At 54.1% G+C, this 13,079-nt stretch overlaps 1 protein-coding gene across 1 annotated transcript in view; it reads left to right on the top strand.

Annotated features, from left to right (window-relative positions):
* The window catches only part of SDK1 (sidekick cell adhesion molecule 1), a gene marked incomplete at its 5' end in the record, with an annotated part of 840,176 nt that overhangs the window by 695,714 nt on the left and 131,383 nt on the right, over positions 1-13,079 (top strand). The window contains 2 exons of the mRNA XM_081255449.1: positions 5,692-5,883; positions 8,691-8,812. Of these exons, the coding sequence (XP_081111575.1) occupies positions 5,692-5,883; positions 8,691-8,812 (314 nt within the window). The remainder of the gene's footprint in view (positions 1-5,691; positions 5,884-8,690; positions 8,813-13,079) is intronic.

Genomic DNA, 13,079 nt, shown 5'->3' with positions numbered 1-13,079 from the left:
CGTTTTACAGCTGAGGAGACTGAGGCTCAGGCGGGTGGGGTGACCTTTCCTCGGCAGCTGTGCCCTGGGCGCCCACCGCCGCGCGGTGGCCCCGGTGCCCCGGCCTGCGAGTGGCCAGGCCACGCCTGTCTCCTGCCCCCGATGCCAGTGCCAGGCCGCCGGCCCCCTCGGGACCCTTGGGGCACCTCAGGGTGAGCAATGCCCTGGGACCCAGGGGCGCGGGACAGGGCGCCGGCTGCCTCTCCTCTCCTGCGGCGGGGTCTCTGGGGAACAGCTCACCTTTGTAGGGCTTTTAATGATCTTATGTTGTAGAAGAGGTTTCTGAAAAACCTTTCAGGTTAAAGCTGAATTTAAATCTTAGTTTGGGGGAAAAAAATTGCAGACTTGATAAAATCCACATGGGCTTCAGCCTCAGGGGAAGCTGGGGAGGACCGTGTTCCAGCAGGTTCAGGGCTCCCCTCGCACACCCCTTCCCCCCTCCCCACACACGGGCATCGAAACACCCACACGGGGCTGCGGGCGACCCCCGGGGGCTGCCTGGCGTGGTCTGCCCCGGGCGGCCCTGTGCATTCAGTAGACAGCACTTGAAACGTCCCGCCAGCCGCGCGGCGTTCTCACAGCGCAGGCCCCACTGCTCTGGCAGCCCTTTCTGGGGACTTCACGTCCGTCCGCTGGTGACCCCTCGGGAGCCGGGGCTGTGCCCACCCCTCAGTGACTGGCCAGGTGGTCCAGCCGACCGCCGAAGCCCCTGGGGTCCCTCGTGAGCCCCGTGGCCCAGGAAGCGTGCTCACGCCGGCTGCGCGGTCAAGAAAACCGTCCGGGCGTGAGCTGCGTGGACCAGGAGTGATCGGCTGTCCCCGGCCTGGCCACAGGGTCAGAGTCCCCTTCCTCCCGCCCTGTGTCCTGGGTGGCAGCACCTCCCGCGTGCAGGGCCCCCTGAGCGTTTCGGCTCTTGTCTGGTTTCCGAACGACCAGGCAACGCGCGTCTCCTAACCCCGTCTGAGACCTTGGGCAATAACGTCCCAGGGTCACGCGGCCAGCAGGTGGCCAAGCCAGGACGGGGATGCCGCATCACCTCCTCCACGTCATCAATCCCTGGACGCAGGTTCGACCCGCGCTGCTCACCCCAGCCCAGCGCGTCCCCGTCTCGGGTCCTTGCTCTCGGTGACTCGCTGGGTCCCTTGCCACACCGCAGGCCAGAGAAACGCCCAGCAGTTCTGCTCGCCAGGTGGTCAGGTGCACACAACTTAGTATTTCTATCCTAGCACCTTAATAGCCGTTTGAAAAGAGAAGACACATTAATTGAAAGAAAAGAATATTTGCATTTCCTTCCCAAATAACCAGTTAGTTCCTGATGGGCCATGTGCGCCCCCAGGTACAGCCCAGCTTCTCCAGCTTTGGAATCAGAGTGGACCTGCCTCCTGAATCTCCTGTTCCATGTCGGTTTTCACATTGTTCCTGTGTAATTGTCACAGCAACCACCAAAAATTCAGCTTTGCAAACACAGGGTGCATCCAGAGGAGCGCGGTGCGCTCTGATCCTGAACTGTGACTCGCTCAAGCTAGAGGGCTGCGGAGTCCCACAGACACAGCCGGGGGGCCGGCACCACTCTCCCTGCAGTGCCCCGGGGGACCATGTTCCTGCATGAAACTCCCCCTTTCTCTCCCGTTACTCAGAAAACCTCCCAGCATCAGCCCCGCCCACTACTTACCTGCTGGGTGCCTTCTACTCACCTGGACTCGACCAGACCCCCTCACAGAGTGGAGTCCTCGGGTCCAGATGGGACCTGAGAACTGATGCCGCCTCTAACCCTCACTGTTAAATAAAGTAAATTGACAAATCTAGTTCTGCCCTCAGGAAGCTGATGTTTTGAAATACCCACTTTAAATAATGTTAAGTCCAGGAAGGGGGAAAAGTCACTATTGAAACTGGACCTCAAAACCCCAATCTGTTGCACGTTCTGAGGTCTTCTTAGTAGAGGACTGCAGTGCTGAGTATGTAATGAAGAAGCCCTCCTGTGGCCAGGAACGGAAGGAATTAAACCAGGTGGGTGCAGGAGCGCAGGCTGGAGGTTGCACACAGCAGGATGTCACTTTAAGGTACACAAAGGGAGGAAAAACAGACTAGTGAGAGGGAAAGCAAGTCCAGAAGCAAATGCTTAGCAGGAGGTTACCACTTGGAAGAAAAAGGCTTTCTAGCTCAGGCCCCTTGGGGACCATCTGTGGCTGAATTAGAGTGGTACCTACTGCTGATTTCAGAGGGGGCTGAGGTGGGGAGAGGCAGACCATTTACCTCCGTCAGCTCAGCCTTTAGGCTTCACCTAAGTGTGCTGCGTTTCAGAAATCTGGCCAGGACGGCTTGGTGGACACACTCCCCAGGCAGGCAGGCAGGCAGGCAGGCCTTGCCCCCTTACAGACACACCCTCAGCCCCACCCTGCCCTTTGGGAGCACCGAGGTCTCGCCTCCAGTTTCCAGTCTTGAAGGAGACCCGCGAGCGTCATCACCCGAGTGGAGCCGACATCCCCAGGCTGAGCGGCGGGCTCCAGTCCTCCCGATGGACGGTCACCCGTCACACCGGCTGACAGAGCTTAATGAACCCAATTTCGTGTTTTATTAAACAAATACCTGTAGTTACAGGCAGCAGCTATTGTTTATTGTGGAACTCGGCCTTCGCAGCTCGGGCTGTTCAGAGCTGGGTCCCCCTGCCCCTGGGCTGGGAGCGCGTACGCGGTGGCAGCTCCGAGGGTCTGGGTCGGAGCTGCAGGCAGACGCTCCGCTCTCTTCTCTCGGGGCCGCGTTGTCCCACCACCTCTGGCCTGTGCTGTCGCCTTTCCCGCCCACCCTGTAGGATGGGCTGCGGGGGAAGAGGGCCTCCCCAGAGGCGGGAGCCCGGCGGTGGTCACCTGCCAGGGACCTCTGCCCTCCGTGGGGCTCTCCCTGCCCTGGACGCTCTGCCCGGACACGCAGGGCGGCGCTCCCCAGGTTGACTGGGTTTCCCGTGGGGCACGCCGGCAGCACCCCAGAGGCCTTTTCCAGGCTGGAGGGAGAGAATTTTACCAAGTGTAGCAAAAGAAAAACCGTGTTTGTGGGCACACCTGGCCTCCAAAAGCCCCTTTCAGGAAACGCCCGCAGGGCACCAGCGACCGTCCCTCTGGAGCTGCTCCATCAGCGCCCGAGGCTGTTAGAGCAGCTGCCGGGCAGCGTGACGTTGGTCCCACGAGCGGGCTACTCTGTGATGCGGACGGCCCGCGGGAAACTGGGTGCTGGGAGCTTCCCTGTGCTGCCAGAAGGAGAGGCGAGCGGCAGGGCCGCCGGGCGCCCGCACGAACTGCCCACGAGTGCTCCCTGTGAATTCCAGCCTCCTCCTCTCTCCCTACGTGAGCTCTGGGCTGTGAGGGCCCGGATGCAGGCAGACAGCCTGGGATTGGCTGCACTGAACTCCCACAGAGAGTTCACGTCGGATCCACGCAGAATTAGCTCGGAAGCTCCTCCGGTCGCTAGTCTCAGTTGGGCAGCTGTTTGGAGCAGGTTGGGCGCCAGCTGGAGGCCCGGCCCCTGGGTGGGGGCCCCCCGTTCCTGCACCGGAGCCAGAGGGACACTCACGGCCAGGACGGCCCGCTCGGGGCCTTGCCTGCCACACGCCCGCGCTTGGTCCCTCTGTGCGCGGCCTCCAGGCCAGCTCCGTCTCTCTGCTGGTGTTTGTCACACCCTTTCCTGAGCACACGAGCGTCTTCAGTTGTCCGTTTGGTGGTGTGTGTATCCACGATGGTAGCACACTGGATTGTCAGTTTTGATGCCAGGAGATCCTAGTAATTCTCTTCCGCTAAAGGTGCTGTAATTGCTGTGCTTGGGCTCCAGGTTGCCATGCAGAACAAAAGACTATATTTTAGTAAATTTTGATGAAGAACAGCTTTTAAGCAAATAAAATTGTCCGACAGACAAGGTTGTAACATTCACAACATACATAACAGCAAGCGTGTGTAACAGCATAGCGACCCCCTTCTCCTCCTGTGCGTTCAGGGAAGAGCCCGAGCGTCATCACTCCGTGTACAGATTTATCAGGCCAACCCAGCAAGGCCAGGGCTGGTTTCCGGGTTTACCTGTGCACTTCAGGACTTCCGAGGGCGGGTCGTGTGGAAGGAGGCTCCGTGGAGGGTGAAGAGCCTGGGCCATTTCCAGCCAGTTCAGGCACCTCTGGTGGCCCTGGCTTCCTCCTCTGTAAGGTAGGGGTCATGATGGCTCCAGCCTCAGGGCTCTGGCACGAGGTTGAGTGAATTAATGTAGGTGAAGTGCTCAGAGCACCACAGGAACCTCATAAATACTCTGTGGATTTGAAGTTATTAATCCTCACTGCCCTGAAGGTTTCTCTTTTTTTAATTGTACAATCAGTTCCAAACATCTGAACTGGCCAAAAAGACAGAACGGGTTGATTTTAGGGCATCGTGGTGTTCGTGCCGGCCCACTGAGAATGCGGGAAGCCAGAGGTCAGGACAGTCCCCGGGAGGAGGGAGGCTCTAAGATCCGGAGTCGGGAGATGGTGAGTGGTTGGCCCCCCGAGAGGCAGCTGGAACTGCGGGCCTAGTGGGCTTTAGCGGTCCCCGCGGGCCAGGAGCGCAGCTAGGGACTTGTGACGTGTGGCAGGACCCCCTGCTTCCTCCACTGCCGGGTGCCCCGTCCGCCCCACCCTAGCACGGGAGCCCCCGAGCACACAGAGGTCGCCAGACTGTGGGGCAGCAGACGGGCAGTGGCTTCTGACATTAAAATTTTATTGTTTTCAAAACACTGAGGTCCCGGGACGTCTCCTCTAAATTCTTGTTTACCTGCGAGTATGAGTTTCTCACTCTGTTTATTGCTGTCATCAGAGGGAGAGGAACGAGAAGACACCTCCCAGTACTTCTGTCTCCCCGGTTTATCGGCCGGGAAGACGGAAGAACAAGCGCTTTCAGCACTCTGCCTTTGGCCCCTCGGGAGCGCCCTCCATCTCCACCTCCCTCTTTAGGAGACACTCTTAAATGTTCTCTAATCACAGACGCCCCCTCCCAGGGGGCTGACCCAGGGGCTGGCAGGGTCTTTTTTCTCTAAGCCCCAAACTGCACTGGCTGAATAAATTGTGATGATGAGGCCCCGCCGGACAATCCGAGTACAGAGGAGATCAGATGTCGCTCGGAAAACAGGCTCGAAGGGGAAGGCAGAGCTGGAAGTGACACTCGTGCCCTGGGGGAGAGAAACTTTAAGGCAAAAAGTGTTTTATCAATCATTTTGTACAGGGAAAAGTGGCAGTGTTTCCACAAATTAGTTGCAAGCCAGGAGCAAGCTGCTGATTTAGGGTACCGTGTAATGAAAATATCAGCTTCTAAAAATGGAAATATGGATGAAGCACGTCTATCATTTGACAAGAGGCTGCACCGAGCACCGCAGGCTGCCAGTCATCCCTCAGGCCCCTCCGTCCATGCTCCGGGGACCGAGCTTGCCAAGATGCCAGCCCCGACCTCCTGCCGCCCCTGTGGGTCCAGCGGCCCGATGGAGGGGCCCAGCCCAGGGTCTTATTTCCTGGGGCTGTGGACTCGCAGTGGACTTCAGGGGGCCCGGCTGAGCTCCATGCTGTTGCTCAGATCCTCCGAGATAAACGGGTGGCCCAGCCTCTGTCCCCGGGACCCCGGGCCTAACCCTGTGCCCTCGCTTGCTTTCCAGGCTACCAGATCTCCTGGGAGGTGTACGGGAAGAGCGACTCGCGGCTGGAGCTCACTCTCAACAGCTCGACGCACGAGTATAAGATCCAAGGGCTGTCCTCTCTCACCACCTACACCATCGACGTGGCGGCCCTCACCGCCGTGGGCGCTGGCCTGGCCACCTCGTCCACTATCTCTTCTGGGGTGCCCCCAGGTCAGTGCGCCCGGGCCCTGGCGTCCCCGCTGCCGCGTTTCCCTGGGCCGTTTCTCACGCTCGGAGTTGACAGGCATCTTTTGTGCAGAAGTCCCTGGGGGCCTTTAAAAGAGGGGTGTCAGCTCCTGGCTCGGGTGGTCGGGGGTCAATGAACATTACAGTTAAGACCAGGAAGCACAAAACTGCATTCACTCAACAAAACAGTGAAAATGTGGGCTTGAGTGAAGGAGCGAGGAGAAGGTAGGCGGGGAGAAAAGGTACAGAGGGGGAGGGGAGCAAGGAAGGGGCGTGAAGGGTGAGGCGCGTGTCCGCGCACAGCAGGGCGGAGGTGACCCTGCTCTCCGGGCTTGCTGGAAGTCAGGGTGCCCTCCGAAACGTTCGCCCTCATCCCGCTTTGGAAATTGCACTCAACTTTTTCTCTCCAAAGTTTATGTTTAAAATGAGAGTGTTTTTCCAAGGAATTCACAAAATACGTGTGGGTGTTAGAGGATGTCATGGGGCCATCCCTTCAGTTCTGTAATTAAAGCCAGAGGTCTCTTGCTCTTTAAAAAATGTCAGTTGGCCTCGTTTTGGTCTTTGAGAAAAAAGCACAACAGGCTTTGCTCATCAGGCCCGGAAAGGCTGAAGCCAGCATTTACCCCCACGCCCAGTTAGGGTTTTGTAACCTAATTATTTTCTTGGAAGCGTGGCACACCACAGGGGACCTGAAGAGAATACAAAACAAATAAAATGTATACAGTTTTTAAAACTCCCCAGAGGAATAACCGCCTCTCCGCACAGGGACTGTGTTTCGTGAGAAGCCGCTGGGTGGTAGAGAAGGAGGGAGTGTTTCCTGTCCTCTGAGCGCTGTGACCCCACGGGGCACTTTCTACCTTCCTGGGCGTCAGGGGAGCCTTGAGCCCCCAGGGTCCCGAAGCAAGGCTTCCTGTCTACTGATAAGCAGTCACCACTGCCTTCCCTCTCAGGCAGTGACGCTTCTAACGCTGTCGTGAGCATCAGAATCACGAGGGCTTCCCCCCAGATCAGTGCTGGGCCCAGTCCTGCATGGCCGACTCCTGGGTCTGGGGTGAGGCTGGAGAGCTTGCAGTGGAACAGGCCCCAGGTGGCACCCACACTGCTGGTCGGGGACCACGCTTGAGGCAATCCGATGTTTTTTTAAAGATATTTTCAAAATAGATGTATCCTTTCTTAAGAAAGAAGTCTTTGGCTTCCAGAGAGATTCAGTTATTCTACGTAAACAGCCAGCTCCCAAAGCACACATTTAAAATGTCGTTAGTACTTTAATAACTAGTGATGATGACGGCACATGATTTAATCTGTTAGACACACGGCTGACGTGCAGTGACCGGGGTAACACGGGGGACGCATCCCTGTGTGTGACCAGCTTGTTCCCCGGACGGCTTGGACACCATCCAGCCGGGGCTGGGAAGTGGGCGAGCTGACCTCACCTCCGCCCCCAGCGTGACTGTGACCAGCTCTGTCCTGGACGCAGAGAAGCGCTGGAGGGGACACGGGCCCAGCTGTGCCGAGTGACCCTGATAACCCAGGCTCGGAGGAGGCCGCGGGGCTGCTGTTCCTTCCCTGACGGTTCGGGTCACCTGTAGCTGGGGGTCCATCCTAGGGCAGGCCGAGCAAAATCATGTGATGACGATCCCGTTGGGGGCTGTGTTCCGTTTGCCGTGCTTAAAGTTTACATCCATCAACGGCTGAAGAACCAGCTGAAGAATCCAGAGAGCTGAGAAATATGCAAAACAGAGTCACTTGTCCTTCGATTTAAATATTTTCCTCTTCAAATTCATTAGACGTGATGTGGAAAGGACCCTTGAGGGTCTAGCGACACTGCCTGTGCAAATACTGAACTGATCACCAAAGAGGTCTTATTGTCCCTGTGCGAGACCTGGTCTTAAATACCCCAAACACGGGCGAGTTCAGAAGCTCTTCCTCGGATACGGCGCGGCCTGAGAGCCTTTCTGCTGCTCCCAATGCATCTTTTTCGCCTTCATTTCATCCTGCTGTCTTTCTCTAGAGTGTTTGCATCGCCCAATAACGTAAGAGCTCTCATTTTGAAGTCACAGTATCTCACTTCTGAGTGGGACAGGCTCCTTGGGGGGAGTGGGCAACCCGCCCCAGGGCCTGTGTTCAGCTAGGAGGCTTAGCCGCAGGCAGCCTGAGAGGGGGGAGCCTCGTGCAGGACCCCCTGCCCCTCGTTTAGCTGCCAGAGCGACCGAGCACCGGCAGAGCAGGAAGTGTCCTGCACTCTCACCTGGATCCAGTTGTCTTGGAAACCAGAGCCAGGAAGCCTACGGCTCAGGACCTGCACACCTCCCCACGTCAGGCTGCCTGGAGACGCACGGGGTGCACGCTCCCCCCGCCTCTTTCGAAGGCCCTCAAGGTCATTGTCAGAGGGAGGAGGGACGGTCGGTCCTTTGGGTTCTTTGAGGATCCTGGAAGAACTGCCTTCGTCCATCCTTTCTTCACTCAACAAGTGTCTACTGATCACCTGCTGTTCAGGGAGATGATGAGTGAGACATGACCCGACCTTCATGGTTTGTCATCTGGGAGCCACATTCACAAGTCTCTAGTGACACGGCACGTGGCCTGGAGCCTAAGGGGCCACCCCGCTGGAGGGGCAGTCATGCTGTGAGCACATTCCTGGAAAGCTGTGCTTCTCACCTTCGTGGTTGTGAAAACAAACCGTGTTCTGATATAAAGGCGTTTTGGAACTGTTTACTTGCTGACATGTTGACACCTTTCCTAAGCTGTGACAGAATTTACATCTCCACCTTTCCCCTCTCATTTATCTCCAGAACTCCCTGGCGCCCCATCCAATCTGGTCATTTCCAACATCAGCCCTCGCTCAGCCACCCTGCAGTTCCGACCCGGCTACGACGGGAAGACGTCCATCTCCAGGTGGATCGTGGAGGGACAGGTATGGTCTCCTTGAAGCCGAGAGTTGCAGTTTCCACAGGGAAACACTGGGGCCTAAAGTTGAGAGACGGTTGACTGATGCCTTTGCAGAGTGATGAATCCATAGCTGGAGCTGCCTCTGGGTAGTTTGGGAGGTGGTGATGTTTGGAGGAGGAGAACCAGAGACTGGAGGCGGCTGGGATGCCGGGGTCAGGGTGTGGGAAGATGGGGGAAAATGGGATGTTAGGCTGGGCTGTTACTGGAGGGGGTGGGAGAAGTGATCATGGGGTGAACATTCAAGTTGTGGTTCAACATATAGTAAGTTCCCCCAATTTGATGGCGTCGTTGGTTGAGATTCTTCTTTTAATTCTATATCACAATTAGCTACCGAACAGACTAAGAGGATTGTCTACAACTTTTCTCTCAGATGAATGAATGAACATGCATTTACTCAGCAATGTTTGTAGAGCGCGTTTATTTCCAGGCACTATTCTAGGCTCGAGGGGCACAGTGGTAAACAAAAACAGACAAAGTCTGTGCCCTAAAGGAGGAAAGTTCTCTCTCAGGAGAAGGACCCTCAGGTTGCTGGGAGAGGAACATGCACTTTACCTGTGAGGACAGCAGGGGTGCTGGATGGCTGGAGTGAGGGCGTGTAGGGAAGAGCCGGGGGCAGGTCACGGGGATCCTGAGGGTCGACCTTAGGGAGAACTTTGCCTCTGACTCAAAGCACGATAGCAAGATAGCAAGCCCCACAGGGCTCGTGCGTCAGAGGGAGGGTCACAGGGGCCTCCGTGAATCCCACCCACCCAGAAGCGCCTTGTTCTAAGAGCCGAGAAAACAGACGAAGAGCCGCATGACGGGGGTGGTAAAGTTTCCAAATAGTTACTGTCCGTAGTAAAACCCTAGTGATGTTCGTGACTGTGCTTGTGCTCTACCGCAAGACAATTCGCTCTTGGAAACTGGCCGTGAATCAGGGCACGAAATCCATCTACATCTTCAAAACTTTCATTAAGCAACTGTTTCCAGAAACCTCTGCAGGATTCTGACAGTGGGAACCAGCTATTTGGAACTGATCAATCAATGGGGCTGGAACAATTATTTATGTAGAAAAAAAATCACCGTATGCCCCTACCTCCCATCAAACTGAAAAAATAAATCCCCTGGAAATGAAAACCAAAAGAATAAAAGCGAACTTGAAAACGCATCAAAGAAAATCAAGGAGAAAAATTGTGGTATCTCCTGGAAACCAATCCTGGCATCTCAGAGTCTGCCAGATGGAGCCGGGCGAACGCTCGGAGGGACACAGAAGCCGAGAGTCTGTCCTTGGTGTCACTGGACAGCAGTACAGCTGGGCACGGTGAACGCCAAGGACACAAACTCCCAGGGCTTCCGAGTGGGAGTCAGGCCAGGCGGGGCCGCAGGAGTGGAGATGCCCACCCCTCCGTGGCTCAACTCAAGATCTGCGTCTTGTGCTTCCAGAGCCAGACCTGGGAGCGTCCACACTCCTTCTGCCTGGGTTCTGTTCGCCAGGACAGCCATGGGCTCCAGGCAGCCGCAGGGGGTCTGGGAAGGGTCCTTCCTTCTGTCTGTCCGAGGAGAGGAAGTGATGGGGGAACACGTAGCGCTTCTCTCCACACTACGTTTGCTTCGTGCTTCTGTTCCACAGCTGATCTATTTGTCTTTTTAATCTAAAACATTTTAAACATACCCAAAAGGAAGCAGCGTGATCTCATGAGCTCCCACACACACCCATCACCCAGGCTCGTCTCTTCTCTTATCTAGATCCATCTAGTCCTACTTTTTATTGTTGCTGGAGTGTTTTGAGGTTTTTTTTTTTTCAATTAAAAAAATTTTTACTGAAGTATCGTCTATTCATACTATTACATTATTTTCAATTGTACAACATAGCGATTCAATATTTTTATAGATTATACTCCATTTAAAGTTATTACAAAATATTGGTTATATTCACTGTGCTATACATTAAATCCTTATATCTTATTTATTTCACACCTATCAGTTTGCACCTTTTCTTTTTAAATTGAAGTATAGTTGCTGTACAATGTTATATAAGTTACAGGTGTACAGTGTAGCCATTCACAATCTTTAAAGGTTGTCCTCCATTTATAGTTATTATAAAATATTGGCTCTATTCCCCGTGGGGTACAACACATCCTGTAGCTTAGTTTGTGCCTCGTACTCCCCCGCCCCATATGCCCCCCCCCTTCCATCTCTCCACTGGTGGCCACTGCGTATCTCAGACCACACGTCATTTTATTCCCACGTATTCAGCACTGAATAGGCACAAATTTCACAAGCACAGTGTTGAGCAAGAGAAGCCAGACTCGTGATCTGAGTCCACAGGACAAAGTCCCAGAGAAGAAAACATCATCTTTGGTATCAGAGCGCTGGTACCCTCTGGGGTCTCATATGAGGAAGGCTCTGGAACGTTTGTTAGGAATGTTGTCTCTCTGTCTGCATCTGGGTTGCACACCTGTTCTCATCTTGTGCACTCGTCTTCCTTCGATAACTTTACGTTGAACTATGGATGCTTTTTCTCATAATGAGAATGCCATCATCACACCTGACATAATTAATAAACAGTCCTTAATATCATCTAATAATCAGTACACGTTCAAATGTCCCCAGATTTTCCAAAAACGTCTTTTTACTGTGGCTTTGATGAGAACAGGATCCACACAGAGTTCACATTGTGCCTCTGGTTGTCGTGTCTCTTAAATCATTTTTTTAAAAATTTTAACAGCTTTTTCAAGGTATAGTTGGCATATAATAAACTTGACATTTCTAGAGTATACAGTCTGTTAAGTTTTGACCCAGACGTGCATGTCTGTATACCTGTAAGGCCCTTGCCACAGTCTAGATAATGAGCAAGCCCACCGCCCCCAGAAGCTCCCTTGCGCCCTTTGCAATCCTCCCGAGCACCCCCTCAAGCCCACCCTGTCCCCGCCCACCACTCAGCTGCCTTCTGCCACTAGAGATGTTGCCCTTTTCACCCAGAGCCCCTTCTGTTCCCCTGCCACTGCCTTGTTACAAACCCCAGTCCCCTGTCCCGTGGAATGCCCTCCATCGGAGAAGCATTTCCCATCTGCATCCTTGTAGTGTCACTTCACGTGTCCCCCTGCCCCCGTGTTTCCTGTAAACAGGAAGTTCGTTCTAAAACCTCCATTGGATCATTCCAACGTTGTCGTGGTCACTGTGGTGGAGAGTAATTCCTGGGCGGGGCTGGGGGCTTCATACGGCGGCACATCAGGACACATGGGGTCTTGGGCTCCCACTCTAGGGAACGCAGGGACACCGCACGATCGGCAGCCTGGTCCCTGCCTTGTCCTCCCGTCAGCTTTGTATCCAGTGGTCTCACCCATTGGTGACCTTTGCCTGAATTCAGTATCATCTGCAGATACTCAAAATGGCAACTTTCTATCAGTCTTTCCGCCTTTAGTAGCTGGAGCGCCGAGAAGCAGCGCTTCCCTCCTCCCTCAGGTCAGGTCGTTACCCTGAATACAGGAAGGCAGGGCATTGCAGAGCAAGGAACCGGTTCCCAGTCGCTCCCAGCGTCAACAGGTTTTTCTTTCTTCCTTTTTTGCCCAGCTCTCTGTTTTGCTGAGTGTCAATAGGACAGGACGGGTTCTCTGTGTTTTCAGTCTGTTTCAGTCACCTACAGTCTTCATTCTTTTTGAACCTGACACTGACCCATCTTGGCCAGCGGGCAGCCCTTCATGTTCTAGGTGTTTTGACTTCACGATAACTGATCTTGGATGATTTCCTTGGCTCCTGATGCAGGGGGATTTCCCGGGAGCATCTTGTGCCTTCGAGCGCCAAGCTGAAGCTCAAACTGAGCCGCTGCTACCTGGTTTTGTTTAGTGTCAAATCGTATTTAAAGGCCATAATCTGGGCACTAAGGGAAGGGGAGGGTGCTCATTGCTGCTGACTGGTCATTGTTTCTAGACTTTTCCGGCCGATAGAGAGAGGAAACGCATATTTTTGGAAACATCGTGAGTTCGTACTGATATTTCCAATTCAAAGTTAAGATTACTTAACTTTGAATTTTACGTTTTCAGTAACTTTTATACTAAAAGTGTGCTTTCTAGAAATATTAACAAAATTACTTATTTTCTTTATCCTATTATTCTATAAAGAGTTTCAAAATTGCAATGCCCATGATACTGCTAAGGAGCCTGCTGAATGCAACTTATTTGTCCTTAGACCGTATTACACTGTGGATGTACAGCCAAAATACTGAGTCTAGATTCTTCTCTATGTGTGTCTAT

The sequence above is a fragment of the Mesoplodon bidens genome, assembly GCF_964165515.1.
Source record: "Mesoplodon bidens genome assembly, chromosome: 15".
NCBI classification, from domain to species: domain Eukaryota; kingdom Metazoa; phylum Chordata; class Mammalia; order Artiodactyla; family Ziphiidae; genus Mesoplodon; species Mesoplodon bidens.
Note: the sequence above shows the minus strand (reverse complement) of the source record. Positions and strands in the feature narration are given on the sequence as shown.